Source organism: Vespa mandarinia, chromosome 13, assembly GCF_050613455.1.
Source record: "Vespa mandarinia isolate Hongniang chromosome 13, ASM5061345v1, whole genome shotgun sequence".
In the NCBI taxonomy this organism is placed as follows: Eukaryota; Metazoa; Arthropoda; class Insecta; order Hymenoptera; family Vespidae; genus Vespa; species Vespa mandarinia.
This window is the reverse complement of record NC_140822.1, coordinates 3,904,760-3,932,500: the sequence shown is the minus strand read 5'-3', so window position 1 is coordinate 3,932,500 and position 27,741 is coordinate 3,904,760. Positions and strand designations below refer to the sequence as shown.

At 26.0% G+C, this 27,741-nt stretch overlaps 2 protein-coding genes across 10 annotated transcripts in view; both read left to right on the top strand.

The window, feature by feature from the left end:
- Positions 1-24,830, top strand: part of LOC118448555 (uncharacterized) — a 27,695-nt gene extending 2,865 nt beyond the window's left edge. For 3 of the 9 annotated variants that reach the window (XM_035881932.2, XM_085660876.1, XM_035881930.2), the window contains 15 exons: positions 1,263-1,352; positions 4,500-4,764; positions 9,858-9,955; positions 13,850-14,002; positions 19,217-19,342; positions 20,318-20,557; positions 21,016-21,144; positions 21,253-21,382; positions 21,634-21,756; positions 21,885-21,974; positions 23,344-23,467; positions 23,767-23,985; positions 24,152-24,243; positions 24,405-24,534; positions 24,690-24,830. In XM_035881932.2, coding sequence (XP_035737825.1) covers positions 1,333-1,352; positions 4,500-4,764; positions 9,858-9,955; positions 13,850-14,002; positions 19,217-19,342; positions 20,318-20,557; positions 21,016-21,144; positions 21,253-21,382; positions 21,634-21,756; positions 21,885-21,974; positions 23,344-23,467; positions 23,767-23,985; positions 24,152-24,243; positions 24,405-24,534; positions 24,690-24,700 — 1,950 coding nt within the window. In that variant the 5' untranslated portion in view covers positions 1,263-1,332 and the 3' untranslated portion in view covers positions 24,701-24,830. Of the gene's footprint in view, positions 1-1,001; positions 1,353-4,499; positions 4,765-7,635; positions 7,660-9,857; positions 9,956-13,849; positions 14,003-19,216; positions 19,343-20,317; positions 20,558-21,015; positions 21,145-21,252; positions 21,383-21,633; positions 21,757-21,884; positions 21,975-23,343; positions 23,468-23,766; positions 23,986-24,151; positions 24,244-24,404; positions 24,535-24,689 lie in introns of those variants that run through there. The other 6 variants (XM_035881931.2, XM_085660874.1, XM_035881934.2 and 3 more) reach the window with 4 other exon arrangements.
- Positions 24,831-25,040: 210 nt separating this feature from the next.
- Positions 25,041-27,668, top strand: LOC146872588 (uncharacterized). The gene has a single exon (XM_085660878.1). It carries the CDS (start codon positions 25,055-25,057, stop codon positions 26,951-26,953), a length of 1,899 nt encoding a protein of 632 aa, XP_085517004.1. The 5' UTR covers positions 25,041-25,054; the 3' UTR covers positions 26,954-27,668.
- Positions 27,669-27,741: the final 73 nt, after the last annotated feature.

The window sequence follows — 27,741 nt, the reverse complement described above, 5'->3', positions numbered from 1 at the left end:
CCTTCTTCGGGATATAATTTTTTTTTACAAATTTTTGTTACAAAGACATTCTATTTATTGTTAAACAAAAGAAAAATAAAAAGGAGAAGTATTTTAAAAGACAGAACTATATTCTTATAATTGATATATTTTTTTTCATCTTAGTAAAATTCTTTCAGATGATATCGGGAAAATAAGATTTCTTTCCATACCACATATAAAATATATCAAGGAAAATTATATATGTATATTTTTATTTACTATAGCTTTTATTTTTCTTGTTTATTAAAACGTAATTTTTACTATAATATACTATAAACAAAAATTTTTACTATAATAATTTCGCAAGGATATAAATAGATAGATAGATTAACACGGATAGTATATTAAAAAAATTTTCATACTGATAAAACTTTACGAGGAACAAAGAATTACATTGCAATAATAAATAGTTTTAAAAAAATTTTTCCTCTTATATAAATAATATTTCAGTAAAGAAAAAATAAAAAAACATGTAAAACAAAAAAAGAAAATATGACTGAAAACTGACTGAAAAATAACTAAAAATAAACAAAACAAACAATTTCAGAAAATTAAAAAAGATAAAAAAACAACCAATTACATCATATGTTATACACATATATACATACATATATATATATATATATGCGCACATATATACGTTGTACATTTTACATTATTCAAATTTTAAATAATAATTACATACTTTCAATTTTTTTTCTGATATTCCCCCTATGGTTCTTTAAAATTTAAAAATAAAATAATAATAATAATATATAAAGGATATTGAATCGAGTAATTAACAATGTCAGAATTCTGAATATTTTATACGTCCATAGAGGTAGGTGTTGTATTTTGCAAAAAAAGGACAATATGATAGTAAAGAGAGAGAGAGAGAGAGAGAGAGAGAGAGAGAGAGAGAGAGAGAGAGAGAGAGAGAAAGAGATCTTGAGATCTTGAGTGACACGTTCTAAAGTCTAACATATGTTATAAGATTGCAGTTCATATATAAAACACACACATACTTACAGTCGTAGCCATTGAGATGATTTTATGGTGGCCCCTTCCTTGTCTATATGTACCTTTATGTTGAGCTTGAATGTGAATGGACAGAGAGATAGATAGATAGATAGATAGTTAGAGAGAGAGAGAGAGAGAGAGAGAGAGAGAGAGAGAGAGAGAGAGAGAGAGAGAGAGAGAGAGAGAGAGAGAGAGAGGCCTTCTCGATGAGATAATACGACCGGCTGTGATATGCCATTCAGGCCCGAACTCGGGACCGTCGAATTGTGAGAGAGATCGAGAAGCGAGGGTGGACACACATCAGTTGCGATCATGCTCACCATAAAAAACGAGTGAGTATAATAATTAATATATATATATATATAAATACGTATATATATATATATACACGAATACATATATATTTAACGAGCTTGTCACTTTTGGATTCGCAAAATTCAAATAAAATATCTATCATTTTCCCGCTCATTTCTGTTTTTTTTTGCTTCCTACTCCTTCTCTCTTCGATTCATTGTATCTCTATCTCTTTCTCTCTTTCTTTCTTTCTTTCTCTCTCTCTCTCTCTCTCTCTCTCTCTCTCTCTCTCTCTCTCTCTCTCTCTTTCGCTTTATCCCTCTTTCTCCATCTTTCTTTTTCCCCCTTTCTTCATCTCTCTTTCTCCATCTTTCTTTTTCCCCCTTTCTTCATCTCTCTTTCTCTTTCTTTTTCTCTTTCTTTTTCTCTCTCTCTCTCTCTCTTTCTCTCTCTACATATATATATATCTTCCCCCCACCCTTCTGTTATTCCTCCCTCGTAGGCGCTATTATCGATCTTACACGCTTCGCTTGCCATCTCACTTTTTATAAGACTTAATTTTTATTTGATAATGAACGAACAGTAAACAACGAAATTAGACGAAATTAATCAATAATAATTCCTTTATTTCCGATGTTATAAATAGATAATTAGTAGATCTCTTTTTATTATTCTCTCTCTCTCTCTCTCTCTCTCTATCTCTCTCTCTTTCTTTCTTTTTCTCTCTTTTTTTTCTTTCTTTCTTTCTCTCTTTGTTCTCTCTCATTTTAATTATCCAATATCGGCAAGGTTATCTTTATCGATTTGTTTAGTTATGGTTTACGGTATTTTTATGGTATGACTTTTTTAATATACTAGACATTTAAAAGTGGTACGATCTTTTTTTGTCCTTTTTTCTTTTCTTTTTTTTTTTTTTTTTTTGTTAAACATTCCGATCGATACATGGTCCATCAAAACTTCTTAATTTGGGTCAAAAGTTCCTAAATGATTTTAAAGATCAATTACTCTTTCCCGAGTCTTCGCTTTTTGCAGTTGGATTTGTAGTTTTACAATCTGAACACACAAAAAAAAAAAGAAGAAGAAAAAGAAAAACGATTAGCTCGAAAAAAGTAGTTCGAAAAAGTGTAATCGATTTTTAAAATCATCTGATAACTTTTTGGAGCTCCCTCATTCATTCTGTTACTCATGCTATACACGTTTCGATTTGTTCACCTTGTATATTATTTTTCTTTTTTCTTTTCATTTTGCTTTTCGAATCTAACGAGTAACGAAGTCGTCATTGTTAAGAAATCATATTAAATTAATGTTTTTCTTCTAAATTTAGAAAAAGAAATTCTTTTTTTATATGTTACTATGTAAATTTAATTTTTCAATATTTTTTCAATATGATCGTAAATGTATCGACATATTTCTAGTCATGATTTCTTTTTTCTTTTTTACTTTTATTTTATTTTATTTATTTATTTATTATTTTTTCTTTTTTTTTTTTTAAGAAATTATGTTTGTATAAACACACAGATAGAGAGACATTTCTAAACAAAAAAAAAAAAAAAAAAAAAAGAAAAACAAAAAAAATACGAAGACGATATTATTACTTTTGTTGAATTTTATTTGCATGTTGTACGTCAATATTACAAATGAAAAAATAAGAAGTGAATTGTTTTCTTCCGAAAGAAAAAAGTCGTATTTTTCACGATTTACTTTTCATAGAAATCAAAGTGTCTGTTTTCTTATATCAAGAGACGAGAGAATCGAAAGAGAGAGAGAGAGAGAAAGAAAGAGAAAGGTGCATATCTTTTTTCTCTCTTCCTTTTCAATTTGTTTTCTCAAAAGGTAAGAAAGAAAGAAAGAAAGAAAGAAAGATGGAAAGATGGAGAAATTATTCTATATGAAGTATAAAATGCGAACGATGGAAAGAGATAGAGGGACTCTACTAATTTTTCTTTTCACCTAATACACACACACCTAATTCACACACACACTTAAAGACTGATGTGTTGTTAACATCACGCACAATCAGTTGCCATTGAAAACATTACCAATCTACCCTTTCAACTCTTCTTTTCGCTATTTTTCTTTCCTACGGGATAGAGAGCGACGACACAAGACGTATCCTGTTATTTCGACGTTCTCTTGGTAAATCTAAAAAGAAAGAAAAAAAAAAAAAAAAAGAAAAAAAAGAGAGAAGAAGAAAAAACGTGACGATATATTAAGAGCAAAATTAAGAACGAGTATCGCGTAAGTTTAATATTAAACCATTTATTGTGTTGTCCTTTTATATTCTACGTGTAATTTATTTTCTTTTTCTTTTCTTTTTCTTTTTCTTTTCTTTTTTTTTTTTTTTTTAAGTGCTTCTCGCACAGCAGCATGCTCTGTAATTGTAATTAAATGTAATTAATATGATCAATTAGGATGCCTGTTTCTCGAATATCGTATATCTTTGTATTTTTTGCTTGTTGTAATATGAAACACGTCTTAAGTATTAAATTAAAAAAGAAAAGGATCATCTAACGATATTTTTATTAATTGTAATTTTTTTTCTTTTTTTTTTCTTTATTTATTTATTTATTTTTTTTTTTATTCCTTTCTAACGAATCATTCATATTGTAATAAGAAAATCATGTAATATTTTTATTTCTACATTTTTGTTTAATTCGTTTTCGAATAAAAATATTCGATCGATTGTGATTTTTTTAGAATTTTGTTTTTTTTTTGATTTCATTGATTTAATTTTTTGTAATTTTTTACTCAATAATTCATCGATTGTAACAAAAATGTTATATAATTTTTATCTGTAATTTTATATAATACTGTTCGTAATAAAATGTTAGTTAAATACGATATTTTATATCTCCTCTTATTATTTTTATTTAAACCTTTTTGTTTAAATTTAAATTTCCATTTGACTTTATTGATATACAAGAAATAAGAAAATCAAATAATTTTTATTTATCACTTTAACGTAATTCAATTATAATACTTTTACTAGTAATAGTTAATGTAACTTAGTAGTGATATTACATTTTACATTAATTTTTATATAAATTTGTTTCTTTTTCCTTTTATTTTATTTTTTATTTTTCGTGAATTGAAAACCTGTACAAAAGAAAATAATTTTCTCCGATAAAATATACGATTGAATTAAATTTACAATAATTAATGTACGAATGTATAAATAATTGCAGCATGTCACCGCGTAACGGATCCTGCGTGGCAGAGATAAGCTCGGTAAGGAGTCTTTCATCGGAGGATGTATCGGCAAAGGCAAATCGTAAAAAATCCTGTTGGGCACGTGCCACGGATCCTGCGAGTCGTCGTGGCCGAAGGATTCAATTGTTGCAAATGTTGGTACTACCGTTCATACCGATCCTAGCTTTGATCGTACAAACTGCCAATACGCTCCACGACATATTGATTTATCGGCAGGAAGTATCGGACATCGAAACACAGGTTTGTAGTTTCTTCTTTGATATATATATTCTTTTTTTGTTTTTTTTATTTTTTTTTTTTTGGTTATTTGATAATATAATTTCTCAAAGTTTAAATTTTATTTTTCTTTTTTCTTTTTTCTTTCTTTTTTCTTTTTTTTTTTTTTCTTTTTTTTAAGTCGCGAACGAAATTAAAAGGGAATACAACAAGCGAAATAATTAGTTCTCGTCGCTTGACCGTTTTTTTTTTTTTTTTTTTTTTAGACAAGTTCTAATTTTATAAACAATTCATCATGAATAATATACATTGCCGAAATGAAATTAAAGAGGTATGGAAAGGCATTCTTCGTTGTGTTATTTATTTATTTATTTACTTTTCCGTCAAATTATTTTTCTCAAGCGATTTTTTAAAAAAGATTATGAACGACATAAACTGTAATTACTTTCAAAATTATTAATAGTATATGAAATAAATAAATTCTGAAGGGACAATGTACGATGTTTCATTACGATTTTACAATTGAATATTTTGCAATAACACGTATAAAAGTGATTTTAAAAAAAAATTTGAAAAGATTTTGAAAGGCACATTTTTATATTCTCTTATCCTTGTCACGAAACGAAAACGAATTATTTTTTCTTTCTTTTTCTTTTCCTTTTTTAATTATAAGTCGCGAATTGAAAAAAAGAAATTTCATTCTAAAAACCACATCCAAGTGTTATTAATATTTCCTTTCTCTTCTTTCTCTTTTTCATTATTTTTTTTTTTTCTTCTTTTTAATTCATTCGCAATCATATCGAATTTTAATTCCAATGCGTTAATAGATGAAAGAACGATAAGCAAAAAAAAGAAAAAAAAGAAAAAAAAGAAAAAAAGGAAAAAGAAACAAAAAAGGAAAACAAAAAAATACGAGACTAACTTCGCAAACAAATCGATAATGAACCAACTAAATTGGCAATTATGTCTAATTACTATTATACACGTAGAGAGTATCTTAACGAACTTATGTAGATGTGCATGCGCGTATGTGTATGCATGGTGTCATATAACAGAGACGAAGAGGTGAAGGGTAGATAATCGTGTATATATAGCATACAATTAGACAGAATAGGAGTAATTCCTAGATATCGATTGAACCAACTAAAAATAACGAGTGAATGGTAAATATTCCACGCCTATATATGTATGTACATACTCGATAAAGTGGACATAATACTACCAACATTAGTTCTAATATTAAAGATATTTTCATTCCTCCATCGTTCTTACTTCTATAATTGTATATTTTTTAATGACTTATGATTTTTATCTCGCAATGAAAGAAAAGGAAGAAAAGTATATTTTTTTTTTATTATCGAACATATCTCCATATATATATATATCAGATTTAACATTTTATTAAAAAATTTCATTTCTTTTAAATGATATATTTCATCGGAGAATAATTTTTTATGTAAGGATAAAAAAAAAAGAAAAGATAAAATGAATGAATAAATGAATTTTATTGTTTATAAAAATTCGTATTGTAGATATGAATAATGTTGAAAAAAATTTAATAATTTCATTATCGCCACATATTGATAATTTTTTTATTGGAAATATTGCATGCTCTATTGGTAATTTTTATTGGAGGATAAAAAAAGAAGTTAAAAAAAAAAAAAAAGAGGAGAAAAAACAAAAAATTGTATTTCATTAAAAAAACATTGATTGTTATAGTTTATTTAATTTATTAAATTCTATCGATGCTATAATTCTAAAAATAATATTTGCATAAAAATAAAATTATAATATTAAATAACAATATTATAATGCCACATTTTAAAATAAAGATAATTATTCGTCGAATATATATATATATATATATATATATATATATATATAATAAATGCACTTCTCTTGTATCAAATTACTATTTGAGAAACATGATTACTAGAAGTAGAACAGGAAAGATAGGAAAGCATAAATGCATCGATGTCCTCGTTCTCGTGCTTATCAAACTTAGTTTCCTTCGTCATCAGTATCATCATTGTCGGTACACGCATAAGTGCCTTCGAGTTTGATGTGTTACTCATTTTTGAATAATTTAACTATGAACAAATTTCAGAACAAATTTCATGAAATTTTCCTTCTGGAAAGTTTACTTCGATGATAGACGATAAAAATACTTCGTTTTTTTTTTCTTTTCTTTTCTTTTTACATGTAAATCATGCAAAATCAAGCTTAATATAACAATTTTTTCTATTATTTAATTAATGTCATTACTTATGGTTTTTTTTTTTATGAACAATTTTCTTTTTCTATTTTAATTCTCTAAATATTTAAGTGCTTCAATTTAAAAAAGAAAAATCCTGTATGTATAGGCACATGATGTATGTGATATTGTGATATATTATATATTATATATATATATATATATATACATATATATAATATATATTCCTATCTTTCCTGTTCTACTCCTAGTAATCATGTTTCTCAAATAGTAATTCGATACAAGAGAAGTGCATTTATTATATATATATATATATATATATATATATATATATATATATATATATATATATATATATCTATGTAATAAATATTGACAAAGCAATTTTACTTCAACATGCTACTTCAGCCTACCATAAAAGTATCCGGTACTCTATCCTGTCCGCTCTTTTTCTTTCTCTCTCTCTCTCTCTCTCTCTCTCTCTCTCTCTCTCTCTTTCTCTCTCTTTCTCTCTCTCTCTCTCTCTCTCTCTCTCTCTTTCTCTCTCTTTCTCTCTCTCTCTCTCTCTCTCTCTCTCTCTCTCTCTCTCTCTCTCTCTCTCTTTCAGTATGTGCTTTACAATTAGTTCCCTTCCCTTTCGGAAGTTACATCGACTAGGGAACTCCACCCATTAGTCGCGATGCTTTCCAAAGTGCATGTAGCACGTACGTAAACAGAGTTAATTTCACAAAAGATCCATTAGAATACAGTCATACAACTGTTAGAATACAGTTATATAGCTGTCGAAATTTTTATTTATTTCCCATTTTTTTATTTTATTTTATAATTTTTCTATTAATTAATTTTGTTTCTTCTTCTATTTCTCTTTTTTTCTTTTATTTATTTCTTTTATTTCTTAATTTCTTCATTTTTAATTTCATTTCACTCACATCGAAGTTAATGTACCGATAAACAAAAATTATAATACAATTAGGCTCCGTACATTCGTACGAAGATTCATTTAGTTTGTAATATTGTCTAATAAAAAATATTACTAAAACTAAATTTGAAAATAAATACAAAAAGAGAAACAAATAAAAAAAAAAAAAATACAGATAATAATGTAGAAGAATTTTGTCACGATACTTACAATTTATTTATCAAAATATAACGTATTAAAAATCACTTTAGATAACTGTGAAAGAGTAATATAAAGTTCCGTATATATTTATATATATCAATGTAAACTGAAGATATGATTATTAATAATTATTTCTTTGATCAAAAAAAAGAATATATTTATTAATTATTTATCAATTTTTATATAATTCTATAACTCTGAATGTATTTTTCTTTCGTATTTTATAAAAAATAAGACAAATTCAAAGTCCATAAGGAATTATTTATAAAAATTGTTCATAACAAATTGTTAATTAATTTTTAACAATATTTAAAAAAAAAAAAAGTAGAGAAAATTCTACTCTTTAAAATGATGTTTGATTCGTGTCTCTATGATTTTTAATTCTGGAAATATTTCCATATAAATGGAAAACATTTATATTGACATTTATATTGACTGACCTATATAATTTCATTCAAATTTGCTTAATGACACACTGATCTAAAAAATTCCGAGAATTTACGTATCCTTACTATTGCTTCTACTAACTATTTACTATTACTTACGAACGAGTTGTAGTATTTAAATTATGAATGAAATCTTTCGATAGCGATGTCTTCGAAATGAAAAATCGTAAAGACTTGAAAGAAATGCCGTTTTCAAGTGTAATTCATTCTTTATTTATCTTAATATCGTAATAATATCGTTATAATAAAATCGATTTTGTTAATAATTTTTATGATTGAATTTAATGTGTATATATAAATATATACTTTTTTTTCGGTAATAAAAACGTAACTATAATGAAATCATTTAAATTTTTATTACAATTATGTAAATTTTGTATTGTTTATTTAAGATAAAGGATAAAAAATCTATTGGTAGTCGTCAACTTAATAAAAGGAAAAACTTTTTTTTTGTAATAAGGATATAATTGAAATATCTCCTAAATTAATAATTTTTCAACATACATGGGTTAATATTAAATTTTTTTGTTATATATAGAATGTCAAGCTGCATCGATTAATGCAATCAAAAACCCATGATTCCATTAAAAAAAAACTCGGTTGACATTTATATGACCTTTATGAGTCTACCTAAAAAAAAAAATTGCCATTTTATGGTCTCTTCCGTACCATAAGATTTTTTTCATATTTCTGAAAAAAAAACGGAGATATTCAAGATGATTAAAATTATTTTCCCACCTTGTATATACATATATATAATATTAAATTAAAAAATATAAAACGTTCTGTAAACAAATGTTTACATACTTCGATCAATTATATTGCAATATCTTGATGCAAAATTTTTTTTTCATATACAGAACTTTTCGGCATATAAATAATATTATAAAAATTAGATAATATATAAAACGTCTATTTGCAGAGAAAGAGATGACAATTATTCAGTAAAATGAATTCGCAGAAAAGTTCATTTCATACGTAATATTATTGCAAACTGGAATAAAACACTCGATGTATAGATATTAATAAATGAATATTTCATTGTATGTATTATATATATATAATATATATATATATATATATATATATATATATATACATTATTAATAGATTTTTAACAACAGTTTATTGAATAATGAAAATATTCATTTGTTGTATAATGTAATGTAATTATGATAACGTAATTGCAATTACGTAGTTGTGGTATTGACCGATTATAACCACAAACATCATATATATATATATATACATGTACATATACATGTATATGTATATATGTATGTATACACACACACACACAATTATATTTATATATATATATCTTTTATCGATATAGGTAACCATAGCTACAGATTTGGGCAAAGTGGTGACCAGGATGCAACTCGAAAGATCCGAAGTAGCATTCTTTATTTATACCAATGGCAGCACTTTAAGGTATTTATTTATAAACATTTATTGATTTACATTAAAATTACATTTTCTTATGAAATCGTTTAGTTATAGATTTGTTCGAACGACTAACAAATTTCGCGAGTATATGTATATTTAGTAAATAAATATAGTTCAAGGATATTTAAAAATAAATTTTATCGGAATTTCTTTCCTTTTTTTCTTTTTCTTTTTTTTTTTTTTTTTTTTTGATTTTATAAAAATAATTTCTTTTCCTTTTTTTTTTTCTTGTAAAAATTTCTGAAAAATTTTAATGAGGAAATAGTTTTCTATTTAACATAAATCTATATTTTAAAACATGGTAAAATATATTCATATTTTTATTTCATTATTTACCAAACATACCTGTGTATATAGTATATATATATATATATATATATATATATATATATATATATATATATATATAGTATATATATATAGTATATATATATAGTATATATATAGTATATATATATATATATATATATATATATATATATAGTATATATATATAGTATATATATATATATAGTATATATATAGTATATATATATATATATATATATATATATATATATATATATATGAAATATAAACGCACTTGGTTTTTTTCTTTTTGCAAATTCTTAAATATTTTAAACAAATTGTTGAAAGAAAAACATTTTATCTCTCTATTCTGATAGATCTATATTGATAATTAAAACAAAACAAAAATGATGAAATTGTTTCTTCTTGATTTTATTTATTCATTTTTTATTTGTTTTCATTTTCTCTCTTCCTCGTTATTCATTAAATGTACACACACGTATTATAGATATATACGGGAAAAACAATTTTTTTGTTTTTCTTTTCTTTTTTTTTTTATAAATTCTTAATACTTTTTAAAAGAAACCGTTGAAAGAAATATTCTGATTCCGTATTATTAATAAAAATAAGATACTACTTTTACTTTCTTTTTTTTTCTCGTAGTTATTTAGTAAACTTGAAATCTTTAAAAACGACCTAATTTTCTTTTTTTTTTTTTTTTTTTTTTGTTTTCATGTATACCTTTGTATATTTTTACCATTTCACTTAAAATCTTACTGATCGCTTGATCTCTTCTGTATATACGTGACTCACGTGAATGGAAGGAATAGTTTTATCTGAATAAAACGAAACCTTTAATGCGTCCACGAATGAAAACAAATGGAACCTTCAATGAATTTTAATCGACACCATTGCAATCTCTTTTTATTTTCCTTAAGCAAAAAAAAAAGAAATAAAAAAGAAAAAAAGAGCACTATGAACTGCATTAATCATTAATTAAATTTATTTTTCAATTTCTTTGATATTACTTTTTATGAATTGTTATACAAAAAATAAATACATCATTAATTACTACTACTGCATTCGTTTATACTACTTTTTATACTTTATCGTACTAATACTTTAATACTTCAAAATAAAAAATACATTTAGTTAAGAAGTAAACATATTGAATTAACAGATTTAAGTGAAATTACTCTAAAACAATTATTATGATATTTATTTATATATTTATTTATTTTTCTTTTTGTTTTTTAATTTTCTTCATACGACATACTAATTACAAAGTTTTTAATTTATTACATATAATAGTTACATTATTTTATAACATTTTTTTTATATACATACTAATATATTCTTTATTATATTATAAATAAATATATGTATATATAACATTGTTTTTAATATTTAAAAATTTTTTTTAAACTAATTGTCTGAAATATAATATGCTTAATTAAATGAATTGTTTTGAAAATATTATAATATTTATTTATACTTTTTTATATGTCATCAAAAACAATGTTTAATTTATTATATAAAATATCATTGATTATTATGTAACATCCTTCCATATTACTTTATAATTTATTAAGTTTAATATTATATATGTATGTACGTGTATATATAACATTTTTATTATATTAATAATTTTTAAACAAACAGACTAAAATAATATATTTAATTGATATAGGTTCGATAATATCATATTTATTTATAGTTTTTAAAATTTTTGTGTACATCAGTAAAGACACATAAGAATTTTATTTTATTTTATATAATACAAATTACATTATTACGTGTACAATTTTTTTATTTGTTTGTATGTGTTGTACAATTTTTATTTATCTTTATTATTATTATTATTATTACTATTATTATTATTTCTATATAATTAAAAGATATAAATGCATTTAAATGATAAAATAATAATTGTTTATAAAAAAAAAACTTCGTGTGATTAAAATTTTAACTTTAAGGCAAAGTTAATGATTATTATTAATTCTTATTATAATGAGATTTAAATAAAAGATGTATGATTGTCTTCTTGAATGATAAAGAAAAAGTAATAATTGTTCATAAGAAAAAAAATTTTTCGATAATATTTCAACGAAGACAAAATGGAAAATGTAAAAACGGTTTTCTTATTGATCGATTTCTATTCAAAGTAGAATTTCTATCTCACAATCTGTAAACATTGGATTCGTATGATGCATATTGGACCGTCGAAGGCCCTACACTCGATTAAAACTTCACGATCAGTGAATCGTGCTTTATTGACCCGACCCTTCTGCTTCGATTCTTTCGCGCGAGCAACGTGTTAATCATCGAGATTGATTAAATAATTTACGATGTCAATTGAAACGAGAATATTTACATATATTTTTTGTTTTTGATTTTTTTCTTTTTTTTCTTTTCGAATCGTTTCTTCGCCAATAAATCAATTATTATATTGCCTTTTTTTATCTTTTCATTATTTCTTTTTTTTTTTCTTTTTTTTTTTTTTATTATCCATTAAACCATACAAAATATCGTTCACATTTTATTTAACAGTTCAGTGAGTTTCGTTTAAGTGAAAAGTGTCAGGTTTTTTTTTTATGTATAATTATTGTTTATATTTATTGTTTTTATAAATATTTTTTTTATTATTATTTTTAATACATCATATATATATATATATATATATAACATATATTAAAAATTTTATTTTATTTATATTTTATTAATATATATATATTATCATTTAAAATATAAGACATATACTATATGTATTAAAAATATTATTTAAAAAAATATATTTATGCATGTTCTTTTAAAATGACAAAGTAAAAAATATTATTCCTAAATAATTACAAATACACGATACGAGTAATTACTATTTTATAATTTTAAAGATGAAAAAAGAAAAATATAAAAATAAAGTATTTCAAAGAAAAGCAATAAACACGTAAAGTTTAAATTACAAAAGTTTAAATTGCAATGTGGAAGTAAAAAAAAAATATTTTTAAAAGTTATAATAACTATTTTATTTTTATTCTTTGCAAATTAAAGGAAATATTCTTTTAATTTAAATACGTACGATAGTGAAGGACATATTAGGGACAATATATAATCTCCCCTCTCAAAAAAATGAATAAATAAAAGAAAAACTTAGCCAAGTGGAAATGATAAGTCACATATACATACATGCGGGCGCTTACATATATATATATATATATATATATATATATATATATATATTATATATATTATATATATTATATATACATACACACACACACACACATAGTAAAATTTTATCCGCTTAACGCAAAATTAATTATAAATTAAATTTTATTTTTATTAAATGAAAAATTTTTTGTTAATAAAAAGAAAAAAAAAATATATATATATAATGAGCATAACTCTTTTAGTATCCTTAATATATTGTACGTCATTATTACAGCTATTTTCTTATTCTTTTATTTTTTTTATTTTTTCTTCTTTTTTCTTTTTTTTTCTTTTTTTTTTAATTCGACACGCCTCAGTCCCTTTCGTTTTTTATATTGGCTCACATTAACTTTCTCTTTTCTTTCTTGTATATCTTTTTCGAAGGTCCAATCTGACGCAAAGATTCGCTATAACCGATCATGCTCTGCATAATATGACAACCTGGCCCTTGGTTTCCGTCCCAAGAGACGAAAGCAAGACGCAAACATACGATGTTGTTAGCAAGGAAGCCTTTCAAGCACGGCTCGAGGATTTCAGGTAAATCAAAGCTACTAAATTTTTTTTTTCAAAAATGTATTACAGAATTTTCTTTTTATTTTTTTATCTAGAACAAAATTTTGTTTATTTTGATAGAATAGAAAGGAGAAACTAAGAAGGAAAATAATTGACTACGATTGTAAATGATATTTGATAAAATTCGAAGCCAAAATGAAAAAAAATATTGAAATTTTTTTTTATTATTATTATTTTTTTTTTTTATGTTTTGTTTTGTTTTTTACATACAGGATAAGTGAGCCAAAAGTTTTCAAGTGATTTTAAAAATCAATTAATCTTTTTCTAATAGTACGAGAATAATTTTATCTTTTAGATTGTAACAAATGTTACAAACCTCGCTCGTAATATTTTCATAAAGAAAAAGAAAAAAAATTAGCCCAAAAGGTCTCGACAAAGAGTAATTAATTTTTTAAATCATCTAAAAACTTTTCGCCGACCTAAGAACTTTTGATCCTGTTTATGTATGTATAATTGGTTATGACGTCAAAGAAGAGTAATGCTTTAAGGGCCAATTCGAGCAAGCTCGGTTAACTTTAATCGACGATTAACTCGATTAGCAGTATAGCAAACAGTTATCCTTTTAGCTGTGTGTCGTTCTTAATCTATATTTTCGTGATATCAATAATCATTTTAAAAATTCTTTACATTATATGGAAGAAATAAAATATTGATGAAAATAAGCTAAGAGAATGTATATAACCTATATTTCTATACTATATGTAATCTTTTCTAAATGATTATGAATATTACGAAATTGTACGTTAATAATGGTATACAGTTAAAAGTTTTGTTATTCGCTATACTGTTGATCGAATTAATAGTAATTAATTAAATTTAATCGAATTCAATTAAAATTTTTCTAAAACGTGTTTTAATTTGTATCTTATTCTTAGATGTACTTTTGTGTAAAAGCGATACACTCATATGTATATATGTAGATAAACTAATGCGTGACACTCCAATCGTACATAACTTCTAATTAATAAATTGCTTATTAAGATATTACGTGGAATTGGCAAATTAGTCACGTGATTAAGGTTAGATTTCTATCATTTTGATTATTAATCATATTTTCTATAGTATTATTAATCATCACATTAATCTTTGTAAGATTACGATTCTAATCTAATTATATATAATATTGAAAAGGAAAAAAATATTATTGGAATAAATTCTTAAACCGTTTTATTGTAGAATTAATTAAATCGAAATATTAAGGTTAGATTTTTATCGTTTTGATTATTAATCATGCTTTGTATAGAATTATCGATTATTAAATTAATCTTTGTAGAGAATACTGTTCTAATCTGATTACATCTAAGATTGTAATAATGAAAAGAAAAAAAATATCATTTGAATAAATTTTTTAATAATTTCGTTGTAGAATTAATTAAATCGAAATATTAAGATTAGATTTTTATCATTTTGATTATTAATCATGCTTTGTATAGAATTATCGATTATTAAATTAATTTTTGTAGAGAATACTGTTCTAATCTGATTACATCTAAGATTGTAATAATGAAAAGAAAAAAAAAATATCATTTGAATAAATTTTTTAATAATTTCGTTATAGAATTAATTAAATCGAAATATTAAGGTTAGATTTTTATCGTTTTGATTATTAATCATGATTTGTATATAATTATTGATTATTAAATTAATCTTTGTAGAGGATACTATTTTAATTTGATTACATGTAAAATTGTAATAAGGAAAAGAAAAAAAATAATCATTCGAATAAATTCTTTGTTTCGTTCGTAGAACAAAATGAATATTCGATAATATATGGAAAATTACAAGAAGAGGTAGCGTTCTCTCGAGTCATCGTTCCGACACTTGTTGAATTTCCATTCATAGTACAAGTGTGTGTACACTTCTCTTCTACATCACCAACCATTATGGCGGACATTAAAATACGATCGAAGTTAGACCTCATTTAAGTACTCTACTTAAAATACTTTATGGAAAGACACGATGGCGTATCTTTCATTACCATCTCATTACCATTATATTCGTATCTCTCTTCGCATCTTTTTTGTTTTTTGTTTTTTTTTTATTTTTCAACATTATTGTTTATATTACGCATAAAATATAATTATTATTTGAATTTTCCCGGACTTTTTCATTGGTTCATGTTAAACACATCGTTTCCAACGAATACAAAATAATATAAAATAAAGTTCGATGATAATAATAATAAAAGAGAAAAGAAATATATATATATATATGTAGTAATATATAATCGATAAAAATATGAAATATAATTTGAAATAGTTTATAGTAATGATTCTAAAATCAAATAAGTTTTGTGAGATTTTTTTTTATTTTATAAATTTTAATCGACGAGATATCTTAACGAAGTTCGTTATAATAATCGATAAAGATGAGAAAGAATATAATGCAAGTAAACCAGAATGATTCTCAATCATTTTATATTCTTTTTGTAAAATCATGATTATCGTATTTTGATTAATAAAGGAAATTAATAATTGAACATGGTATAGTGTGTGCTATTAAAAAAAACAAAGAATAGGATCCAAACAAGAATATATATGTATATATATTCTTGTTTGTATATGTATATATAATCTAATATTATATATTATATATAAATAGTACTACTATAATATTACATATATATATATATATATATATATATATATATATATATATAATATAATAGCAGATAGCAAAAAAATTAGTACATATCATACCGTATTCCATAATCATATATATATATATATATATATGATTATGAATTGATAGGTTATGATTATATATGATACATTAAAATTCAATAAAAAATTAATTAATTAAATTTACAAATAAACGAGTAAAAATTTGTTTCTAAAACAATACATAACAATATTATAACGTATAATATAAGTAGTCGAAGAGAAATAATACAAGAGTCGATAATAGTATAACCATAGTATACCCCATAGGAGAATATTTATAGAAAGCACGTTTTTCATTCCGCCGGAATGAAAAAGCTGCTCGGCTTCACAGCAGAGGCACGTATAGCCAATAAATCGATAGGACGATAAAGTATCGATATGGAAAATTCTGCCTATCATAGGCGACGTGGACGAGAGTTCCGAATATCATCTTTCACATCTTGTCAAACACGATCTACATTTCGTTGGCCATGAGAATACAAACTTCACTCGTATCTCGATTACAGTAGTATCACAATCATCAGTCAATTTTTATTTTTATTACGTAACTGTGTTGTTACGTATGTGTATACACACATATTATATACATATATATATATATATATATGATATAAATCTCTTTTAAAGATTTTGTTACTTTTTTTTAACTTTCCATTGTATCATCGATCGATGAATCGATCGTATTTGCGGAGAAAAATTAAAATATTCCATTGACGAAATACTACTTCGTATAGTCAATTATTTTCATTGATTATTAATCTTTGTAGATCTGTCCATCAAATTAGTTTTACCTTTAAACAAATATTCTACGTAGATCGATATTAATTTCATTGAACGATATTATCCGATATCATACCAACCAAACTTTCATTAGGTTAGAATTTCACCATAGATCAATCGAGATCGATTAACATCGATCGAAATTCATCCATAAATCGAAATTATTTCTACATCGATAAAAATTCATTGTAGAGATATCGAACATTATTATCGTTGACTAAATTTTACCGCAGATAGAAAGTTATTTTCGTTATTAGACGTCATATTCGTCTTGATAAATTCTTCATATCGATGAGCAAAAAGAAAAATAAAAAAAAGAAGAAGAAGAAGAAGAAGAAGAAGAATAAGAAGAGGAAGAGAAAGTAAAAGAAAGAAAAAAAAAGGAGAAAGAGAAGAAGTAAAAGAAACAGAACAAGAAAAAGAAGAAGAAGATAAAAAAGAAAAAAAAAAGACAAAATATCAATATGGCGCGGGACGGGTTATTAATTTCCATTTACGTGCATATGTACATACATAAATATTTACTACATATATACATACATATATACATACATATACATATATTTACCTACATATATATATACATATATACATACATAGATATATGCGTGCATGCATCACATATACATGTGCATGCGTGTGCACACACATACAACACACACACACACACACACACGTGCGCGCGCGCATGTCTAGGGAGGAAAAAAGATAATGGAATGGCGTTGACGAGGCCGTAAAGAGAACAGCAAAGTGGTAACAGATCATTAAGTATCTTCAAGTTGCTTCGAATAAGAAAGAAAGAGAAGTAAAGATAGAAAAAGAGAAAGAAAGAAAGAAAGAAAGAAACAGAATGAAGAAATGATAAGATCTCATTGTTAGGTATGACAAGAAAGAAGATGGTACATATTGACAGTAGATCAGGGCTAAGTACCCACGAAGGTGTAATAAATTCTCTCAAAGAAACTCCTTCGGGAGCTTTTCTCATTCCATTTTTCTTACTATCTACTATATGCATATATATATATATATACATATATATGTATATATATGTATATGTATACATGATGAGGTTGTCACGCATGAGCGCGTGACCGCTCATTTGGAGCACTTGGATGTATTTTTAGACTTTCTCTCTCTCTCTCTCCCCCCCCTCCCTCCCTCTCTCTCTCTCTCTCTCTCTCTCTCTCTCTCTCTCTCTCTATTTCAATACATACACATACGTATATATATATTGTTCTTTGTCTCTTGTAAAGAGTTTGGCAAATAGCTTTCAATACGGCGGAATAGAGGACAATATTGTATCGTTGATGGAATTTCTTTCTCTCTCTCTCTCTCTCTTTCTCTCTCTCTCTCTCTCTCTCTCTCTTTCTCTCTCTTTTTCTCTCTTTCTCTATTGAAACGAAATATTAAAAAAGAAAAAGAATATACCTATGTTCAAAGAGTAGCATAAAGAGAGAGAGAGAGAGAAAATATATAATTTCTTTTTTCTTTCTTTTTATTATTATTATTATTATTATTATTATTATTATTATTATTATTATTATTATTATTATTATTATTATTATTATTATTATTATTATTATTATTTATTATTATTATAATAATAATTATTATTATTATTATTATTATTATTATTAGGTAATTATTTTCTTATTTATTTATTTATGTTTATATTTTGCAAAAATAGGAAAGAATGAAAAAATATATAAGGAATAATTGCATTTTTATATTTCAGACAGAAAATAAGCTCGGAAGAGAGTAGTATAACAGAGGTGATGGCTTGGTACACAAGCGTAAATGCCGCCATGCTAGATCATTTGACCAATCAGATCAAGGAAACAGATAACAGCGGTGTATGGAGGCGAGTTCTTTTCTTTATTTAATTAATTTTTTTTTCTTTCTTTCCTTTTTTCTTTGCCCTTCTTTTTGTCTTTCTTTTATTCTTTCTTTTCTTCTTCTTATTAAATTTAATAACTCACATTTATATTAAATATTGGAACAATTATTTTTTTTTTAAATATTGACTCCGATATTAGATAATGATTCTCAATGGAAGCGTCACGTAAGTTCATTTTCTTTTTGTTTCCAATTAAATTTTCATAATATTCAAACAATCGTTGTATTATTTAGTAGCAAATTTGTAAAAAATATTACTATTACTACTGTTTACTATTACTACAGTAGTCAATATTGTGTCAAAAGTTTGGAACTATTGATACAAAAAATATAAAGAATTCTATTACGTTATTAATTTAAAAAAAAAAAAAAAAAAAGAAAAAGAAAAAAATAAGAACCCCTAATTAAACCAATAAACAGAGTGGGTCAAAAGTTTCTAATATGGGCCAAAAATTTCTTGATGGTATTAAAAACTTATCAATCTTTTTCAAAACTTTTTGACCTTGTAGTTAAGTTTGTAAAGTCGTACAATCCGAAGAAAAAAAATTAGCTTAAAAAGTTTGGAAAAAGTATAATTGATTTTTAAAACCATCTAAAAACTTTTGGGTCACGCTGTACAACAAAACCGGCAAAGTAGTATTCTTTCTATCATTATTTCTCTGATTTCTTTTTTGTCTTCTTTTTCCTTTATTATTCGATCCATCTTTATCTCCTTTATATTATAAATTATTTTATATAAAATTTATTTGACATTATCGTTAACATATAACATTAACAAATCTACTACGAAGTATCAACAGTCATAAATGAATATTTGTTACTGATTATATTTTTTTTCTTTTTGGTTTACTTTTGACAATCATTGTACATACAATATGTACATAATTTTATATAATACGTCTAGCTATATAAATACATACATATCTCTTTTTATATACAGATATTTGATAGCCTTCAAAAATCTATTACGAAGCATCGAAAGTCTTGGCATCGCTTCCGTTTATGGAATCAATTATTTTGGACGTGGAATACTTTTAGGAGAAAACTATGTTAGTTATGTACGTCATGAAGCTCTAGGACGAGATCTGTTGAACGGATCCCTCACATATGTGCCTTCTTTAAAACACTTTTATATCGACCTTACTCGAACAATGTCCGACTATGGCAGGATCAAGTCTAGGTATGTATAACACATATACACACGCACATACACGTACTCATATATATTTAAATCAGACATATAATGTATATATATATAATAATAATTATTATTATTATTTATCTTCCTGTCTAGCTATAATTTGTATAAATTTTATATATTTATACAAATATATTATTATATTATTATATTATTATATTATCAATATTATTTATTCTCGTTTCTCAGAATCAGTTTAGTCAGTATTTCTCCAAATTTTCGAACTAATTTTTAAATTGTTATTTTTCTAATAATTGTTATAATACTTATTATTATTATTAAGAGCAAAAAAGATTCGTTAGAAAATGTCTAATATTATTTAATAATTAGATACATATATATATATCTGTATGTATAATAATTATTATTATATTATTACTATTAATGAAAATAATGAATTTGTATTTTTTTTTTCGCCCCCTTTCTTTTTTTAATCGCAGGCGAGATGAAATTCTTCGGAATCGAAAGCGAGAGCCTAGCGTGGAAGACGCCATTGCTTATTTTGACTCAATGGCGACCTACGTCGATGAACTACGTAAACTTCAACGCGAATTACGTCATATGATACGGTAAATTTTTTTTCTTTCTTTTTTTTTTTTTTTGTTTATTTTTTTGTCACGATCATTTATGGCAATGATATAACGAAATATATATCGTTTTTTTTTTCTTTTTTTCAGAGATTATGTTAATTCAACTTTGCAAGATGCCAGTAATAAGGAGGTTGCTGGTATAGCCATTGTTGTTTTGGTCCTAGTTGTTTCACCTATTATTATAATATTAGTACGCAATGCAGTGGCTACCATTCAAGTAAGTTAATTTTACTAAGAAAGAGAAAGAAAGAGAGAGAGAGAGAGAGAGAGAGAGAGAGAGAGAGAATGTGATTCATAATGAGTAAAATTAATTAGTAAAATAAATTTTTTTTCTTTTTTTTTCTTTTTTTTTTCTATTTTTTTTTTTTTTTTTTTTAAGTTAAAGTTTCATTTCATTAATACATTAAAAAAAAAAAAAGATCTATACGTTTAAACTTGTACATTTCTCAAACGATATCAACTTTGTAGATGTATGCTGCCAATTTAGCGCAAAAAGCTCGTGAATTGAAGAGAGAGAAGAGAAAGAGCGACACTTTGCTCTTTCAAATGTTACCACCTAGCGTAGCTCAACAACTAAAACAAACTCAACAGGTATATTAATTTGATTTGATATAACGAAAAAAGAAAAAAAAAAAGAAAAGAAAAGAAAAGAAAAACAAAAACACCAAAAATATTTGATTTACGAATAAGTTAATAAATCAAGGTTTACTACGTACAAGGTGCCAGCTGAATATTACGAAGCAGTGACCGTTTACTTCAGCGATATCGTTGGATTTACTGAAATTGCCGCTGAAAATACACCACTCGAGGTACAGTGCTTTAAAAAAAAAAAATTCTTTCAATTAACATGTGATATTGTTTAATTTAAAAATCTCGATTATGTCTAAGTATGATCATCCGCGTGATATCATAATTAAAACTCTTACTGTATCTAAATATTCGAATATTTCAATTACTCGAATATTACGACTCAAAATTCAAATCTAAGTATTCGTATATTTGGATTTAAATCCGAGTATTCAAGTGGCTCCGGTTTCGTCCAAATCTTGTATAGTGATTATTCCAAATATATATATATATATATATATATATATATATATATATATTTTATATATATATATATAAAATATATATAAATATATATAAAAGTATATATAAAAATTTTATATATAAAAATATATATAAAAGCTCTCCTTCATTTAGATTCTTATTACGATGAGAAGGAAAGTAAAACGATATAATACAAGAAATTTAAAAAGATTAATATATTAATATTTTATTTAATTATTATTATATGTCAAAATAATGACTTACTATTTTGATATAAGAAAACAAGTTTACTTATATATTTTCCAGGGACGCAAACATGATATAATTACGTTTACAATATTACTCCCGCAATTAAAGTAAGCGCACTTGCTGATGATATTATTTTTCTAAAGGTAAAAGGTTTTTGAAAATTTAATTTCTCTTAATTTTCGCCATATCAGGTGAAATCAAATTGTACAGAATTAGCACGGTTCCGCTAAATAAACATCTCAAATTATAAAATAAATACTTTTGAACATACTTTACGGTATTATTTTTTTTTTCTGGATATGAAATCTAAAAAATAGTTTTTTATATATATGTCTCTTATATTCTGAGACGTATCATTTATTACAGGTGGTATATTACATGAATAATATTTTATTCTTTTTAAACAATAAAAGAAAATAATGTTTCTATAATTTTTCTTGTTTAATTTTATCTGACTCGAATACGAGATCCTTGTAACGAGAATACAAGAACGAAAAGGAGAATAAACTAATTAGAAATATTGATTTGCGAATTGTATTATCTTATTACAATCGTTTGAATTGTAATCAGATCTTTGTTGTAAATTAGTTATTTATTTATCAAGAATTTGGGTAAACACATTTTAATAGTAAATTTTCTAAATTTACGTCGTAAAATGATATCAATTGCATTTTCATAGAAGATTTGACTCTTCGACGTTAGTCGATCAATAAACAAATATCCGAATATATATTCAGATATTTTAATATAAATTTTATGGATATTCCAAAACTCAAATATTCATAAATTCGAATAAAAATAATAAGAGATCCCTAATGATATAATCAATATTTCATGTTTACGTTTTATTTAATTCTTAAAAATTTGTTCCTTTTTCAGGTTGTCACGTTTCTCAATTCGATATATAAATTGTTCGATGCCCGTATCGAATGTTACGACGTTTACAAGGTCGAAACCATTGGTGATTCTTATATGGTTGCTTCCGGTTTGCCAGTTAGAAATGGTACAAAATATTATTTCATAAAATTATTGAATTTTTTTTTCTTTTAAAATTTTTTTTCTCCTTTTTCTCTTCTTTTCTTATTTCACTTTTTGATTAATTAATAAATTATTTTTGTTTCCTTCCATTTGTCTTATGAAACGAAATTATTCTTATTCATTGTTATTTCCTTAATTTTTGTTTATTCTTTTTTTTTTGTTAAATAACTTTTTAATAATTTAATAATAATTTAATTTTATAAACGAATCGTGTATAACAATAAAGTGTCAATATTATTGTTAATTATTTGTTTGCATATAAAGGTGATAAGCATGTGTCCGAGATTGCAACGATGGCTTTAGATCTATTGGCTGCTTCCTCGGTCTTTCAAGTACCGAAACGTCCCGGTGAACGACTTCAAATACGAAGTGGTGCACATACAGGACCAGTTGTGGCTGGTATCGTGGGTAGTAAAATGCCACGGTATTGTTTATTTGGTGATACGGTAAACACGGCGAGTCGTATGGAATCAACAGGCGAAGGTAACATTAACAATAATAATTGAAAATAAATTTTGTTTAATGTAAAAACAAAAAATAAATAAATAAATAAATAAATAAATGAGTAGAACTTTTTTTAACGCAGATGTTTAAAATAAATGATGAATAAAATAAATGAAAAAACACGGTAACGTGATTTTTTTTGCAGCTTTACGGATTCACATTAGTTTAGAAATGAAAAAGGCCTTAGACGCTGTTGGAGGATTCAAAATCGAGCATCGCGGTTTGGTAGACGTTAAAGTACGTTTCTTTTTTTTCTATTGATCTGTTTCAATCATAAGTGAATCATCTTTTACTTGTATTAAATCATAAATATTAAAAAAAAAATGTTCATTGATGTACTAACTTTAATACATAATATACACACATACATATACATATATATGTGTATATATAAACAGGGGAAAGGCCTAATGGATACATATTGGTTGGAGTGTAAGGATGGTGGGATTGCAAGAGCAGCCGAGCTGGACTTGCCGTCATTCTTTGAAGATGTACGACCAGTTTTCATGCGCCGTTTACGAGAGGAAGGTAAGAAGAAAAAAAAAAAAAAAAAAGAAAAATTACAATACTTTAATCCAAAGAATTATAAGAAAATATCTATTGTGCGTTTGATTAAGACTGGCGATTAAAAGTTTTTCCAATGAGGAATAAAATATTTTCTTGTTAAAATTGAACGATTATAGGTACCCTCTGATGCGAGCCCTACTCCCGGCGAGACCTGTGGTACATAAATCGTCCTGTACGACCCTGTATACGCCTATCTCAGCCAAATCTTATCGACCACTTGAAAAAACCTAGCCAAGGTCGTAAAAATCGACTCTCTCATCCGAATCTTCATATAACGCCAGTGAAAACTCAACCTCAATCACAATCGAGTATAGAATCGCAAGATTCAGTTACTTATGACGGTACACATTCAACTACACCCTGTCCACCTAGTTACTCGCCGGCGAGTCAAAGGAGTCGATTGTCACAACCAAATCTACCGACATTGTTGATATCATACGAACGTCGATCTGGGGGTGGTTCGCCCGATCGTCGTATAAGAATGTCACAGCCGACCTTGAATTCAAGTTTCAGCGGCATCAACTTCGTTGGTATGAATCGTGGTTCGCGTTTATCTTATACGAGTTTGAGGGCACCCTCAGGCGACAACAGTATAAACGAGGAGGAGAGACTTTCAACGCCTAATGTCCATCGACTTGGTGGTAGCGCCGGTGAGAATATATCCACGGCTGATAATGGCTCGAGATTTTCACAACCTGATGTCAGACGTTTTGCCTTACGGCAGGATGTACCGGCTAAACGTGAAAGACTCTCTCAGCCTACTCTTCTATCAGGCGATTATTATCCAATTCGTGGACAACAGAGATTATCCCAACCATGTTTGTCCACCGTTAGGGACTCTGGTATACCAACGATGATACTACAATCACCATCGCCACCTCCCATGAAGCACAAAAGATTTTCACCGATTTCTGCAGCCACTCATAGAGAACGTCTATCACAATTGGATATTGGCGGGAAGTACAGAAATTGGAAAGATGTCTCTAATTCTACAGTGAAATTTAATCGTGATAGATTCTCGATACCCGAATTGGAAACTCAGAATGATCTGAAATTGATGGCTGGTACGCCTAAACAAAGATTCAGTCTTGACAGTCAATTGACACGTAATCAGGATAGTGGAAGATCGAGATTATTACCAATAGCTAGCTCTCCAATCTCTGAACATCAACAGAGCAAATTCGATGAGATTACCGGTACTGTAAATCCCGGATCTAATAAACTGAAGACTCCTACGCGTGAATGTTTAGAAAGTATTATCGTCGCTAGCACGACACCTATCTTGCCACCGGGTGATCGAAAATTATTCGAATCTACGATAGCACTTAGATCTATCTCACCGACGGCTATTTCATCTATAGCACCTGGAACAAAATCAACATCTACGTCGATAACTACAACCTCAACAATGGCTATGATCAAAGGTATATCAACAAGTGTCTTACCACCTAGAGAAAGAATGTCTGTACCAGAGATCAGAAACTCAAGTTTACGTCGTTTGTTAGATCCACCGACTAGACAAAGACACAGCATTACTGGTAATCTTAGACAATGTCTACTTTCACCTAGTAAAGTTCATGATATCACGAGGAAACCATACAAATTTTCTATCGACGAAGCTTTAGAAAAATTAAAGAAAGAAAAAGAAAAAGAGAAGGATAAAGATAAGGACAAAAATAAGGAAGAAGTTAAAGAAAAAGAGAAAGAAAATATCATGGCCAATGAGCCCGATCTCGATATAATCCAACCCCCAAAACACATTCAACGCCATTATTCTTATACCTATGACATCAATGACGAAGGTAGTTCAATTGGTAAGATCTCAGTTAGTAGTATACCTAAGAAGAAATTTTTAGAGAGTAACTTTGATGAGAATGAACAAGTGATTACAACTGTAATAGAAACTGATGTACCAGTTATATTAGGTACACCGAAATATTTCAAAAGAATGCAAGCTTATTCAAGTGAGACACCTAAATGGATCAGAAAATATTTAGACAGTAGCGACGGTCCTAAATTTGGTAAGAAAAGTACAACGGGCACTGGTAATAAAGAGACCTCAAAATCTAGCAGAAAAGGTAGCAGAAGAAAAAGTTCTTTGGAATCGATCGAGGCTGAAAAAAAACCAGAGAATAAGACTCGATCGAAATCGGTAAGTAGCGGCGAAAGAAGTCCAATGATGAAGAGCACCGGTATCAGTCAAGAATTCATGAACAATATTAAAAACACTTACGTTAGGATCGTGCCAACCAGTAATATGCAAGAGAACAGATATGAAATAGCCGTAGGATCGAGTTGGACTCAAGGTAATGACAATCATGGATCGTATGGTGTTGTTGATGGTGATGATACCGATTCGGATGATTCTACCTCTATTTAAATGCCAAAGATATAGTTATTTTTCCAAATGACCGCCAATTAACATCGGAATGACTTGAGAGAATCTCACCATTGTATCGCTTATATCTCACAACTATGCTATATGCATACATATATATATATATATAATATATTATATATTATATATTGTATATTATATTAAACTGTATATTATATCATATATCATATATCGTGTGTCACGTTTCATACATTATACATATATTATTATGTTTCTAAATGTTGAATTTGTTGGAAAAAAAAATGATACCAGGATACCAAGTGACACTGATCAGGAATCATTAAAATATAGTTTGTAAACTTTTGTTAGATTATTTCTTCTTTTCTTTTTCTTAAAGATTTTCTTCTTTGTTGAAAATCAAAATATTCAATGTTTTAAAGGAAAAATTAATAAGTGAAGTGCATTAACGTATGTCATTTTTGATTGAATTTTGTACTTAAATCGTATTTTCAACGCATGATCTAATAAAGGTAATAACGAAGCATTAATTCACACAATATGTAATTAATTATTGATTTCTATAATGATAATTATAGAATGACGAGTCAATAAGATATGAATGATAAAAATAATGTCAAACATTGTACATACGTCATTGTTTAAAAAATTAAATTATTCTTTAGATATACGCAAGTATATAGAGGATTACTTATTCAATGCTTTCAAGTTTTCAATTATATTATCTTTATTTCTTTAATGAATTAAATAACACACACATATATATACATATTTTTTTTTCTCCCTTTTATATTAATATAATTTTTATTGTT

Bases quoted from the DNA above. Each gene is read 5' to 3' on its own strand.
- LOC146872588 (XM_085660878.1), top strand. From the start codon at position 25,055: ATGTCACAGCCGACCTTGAATTCAAGTTTCAGCGGCATCAACTTCGTT.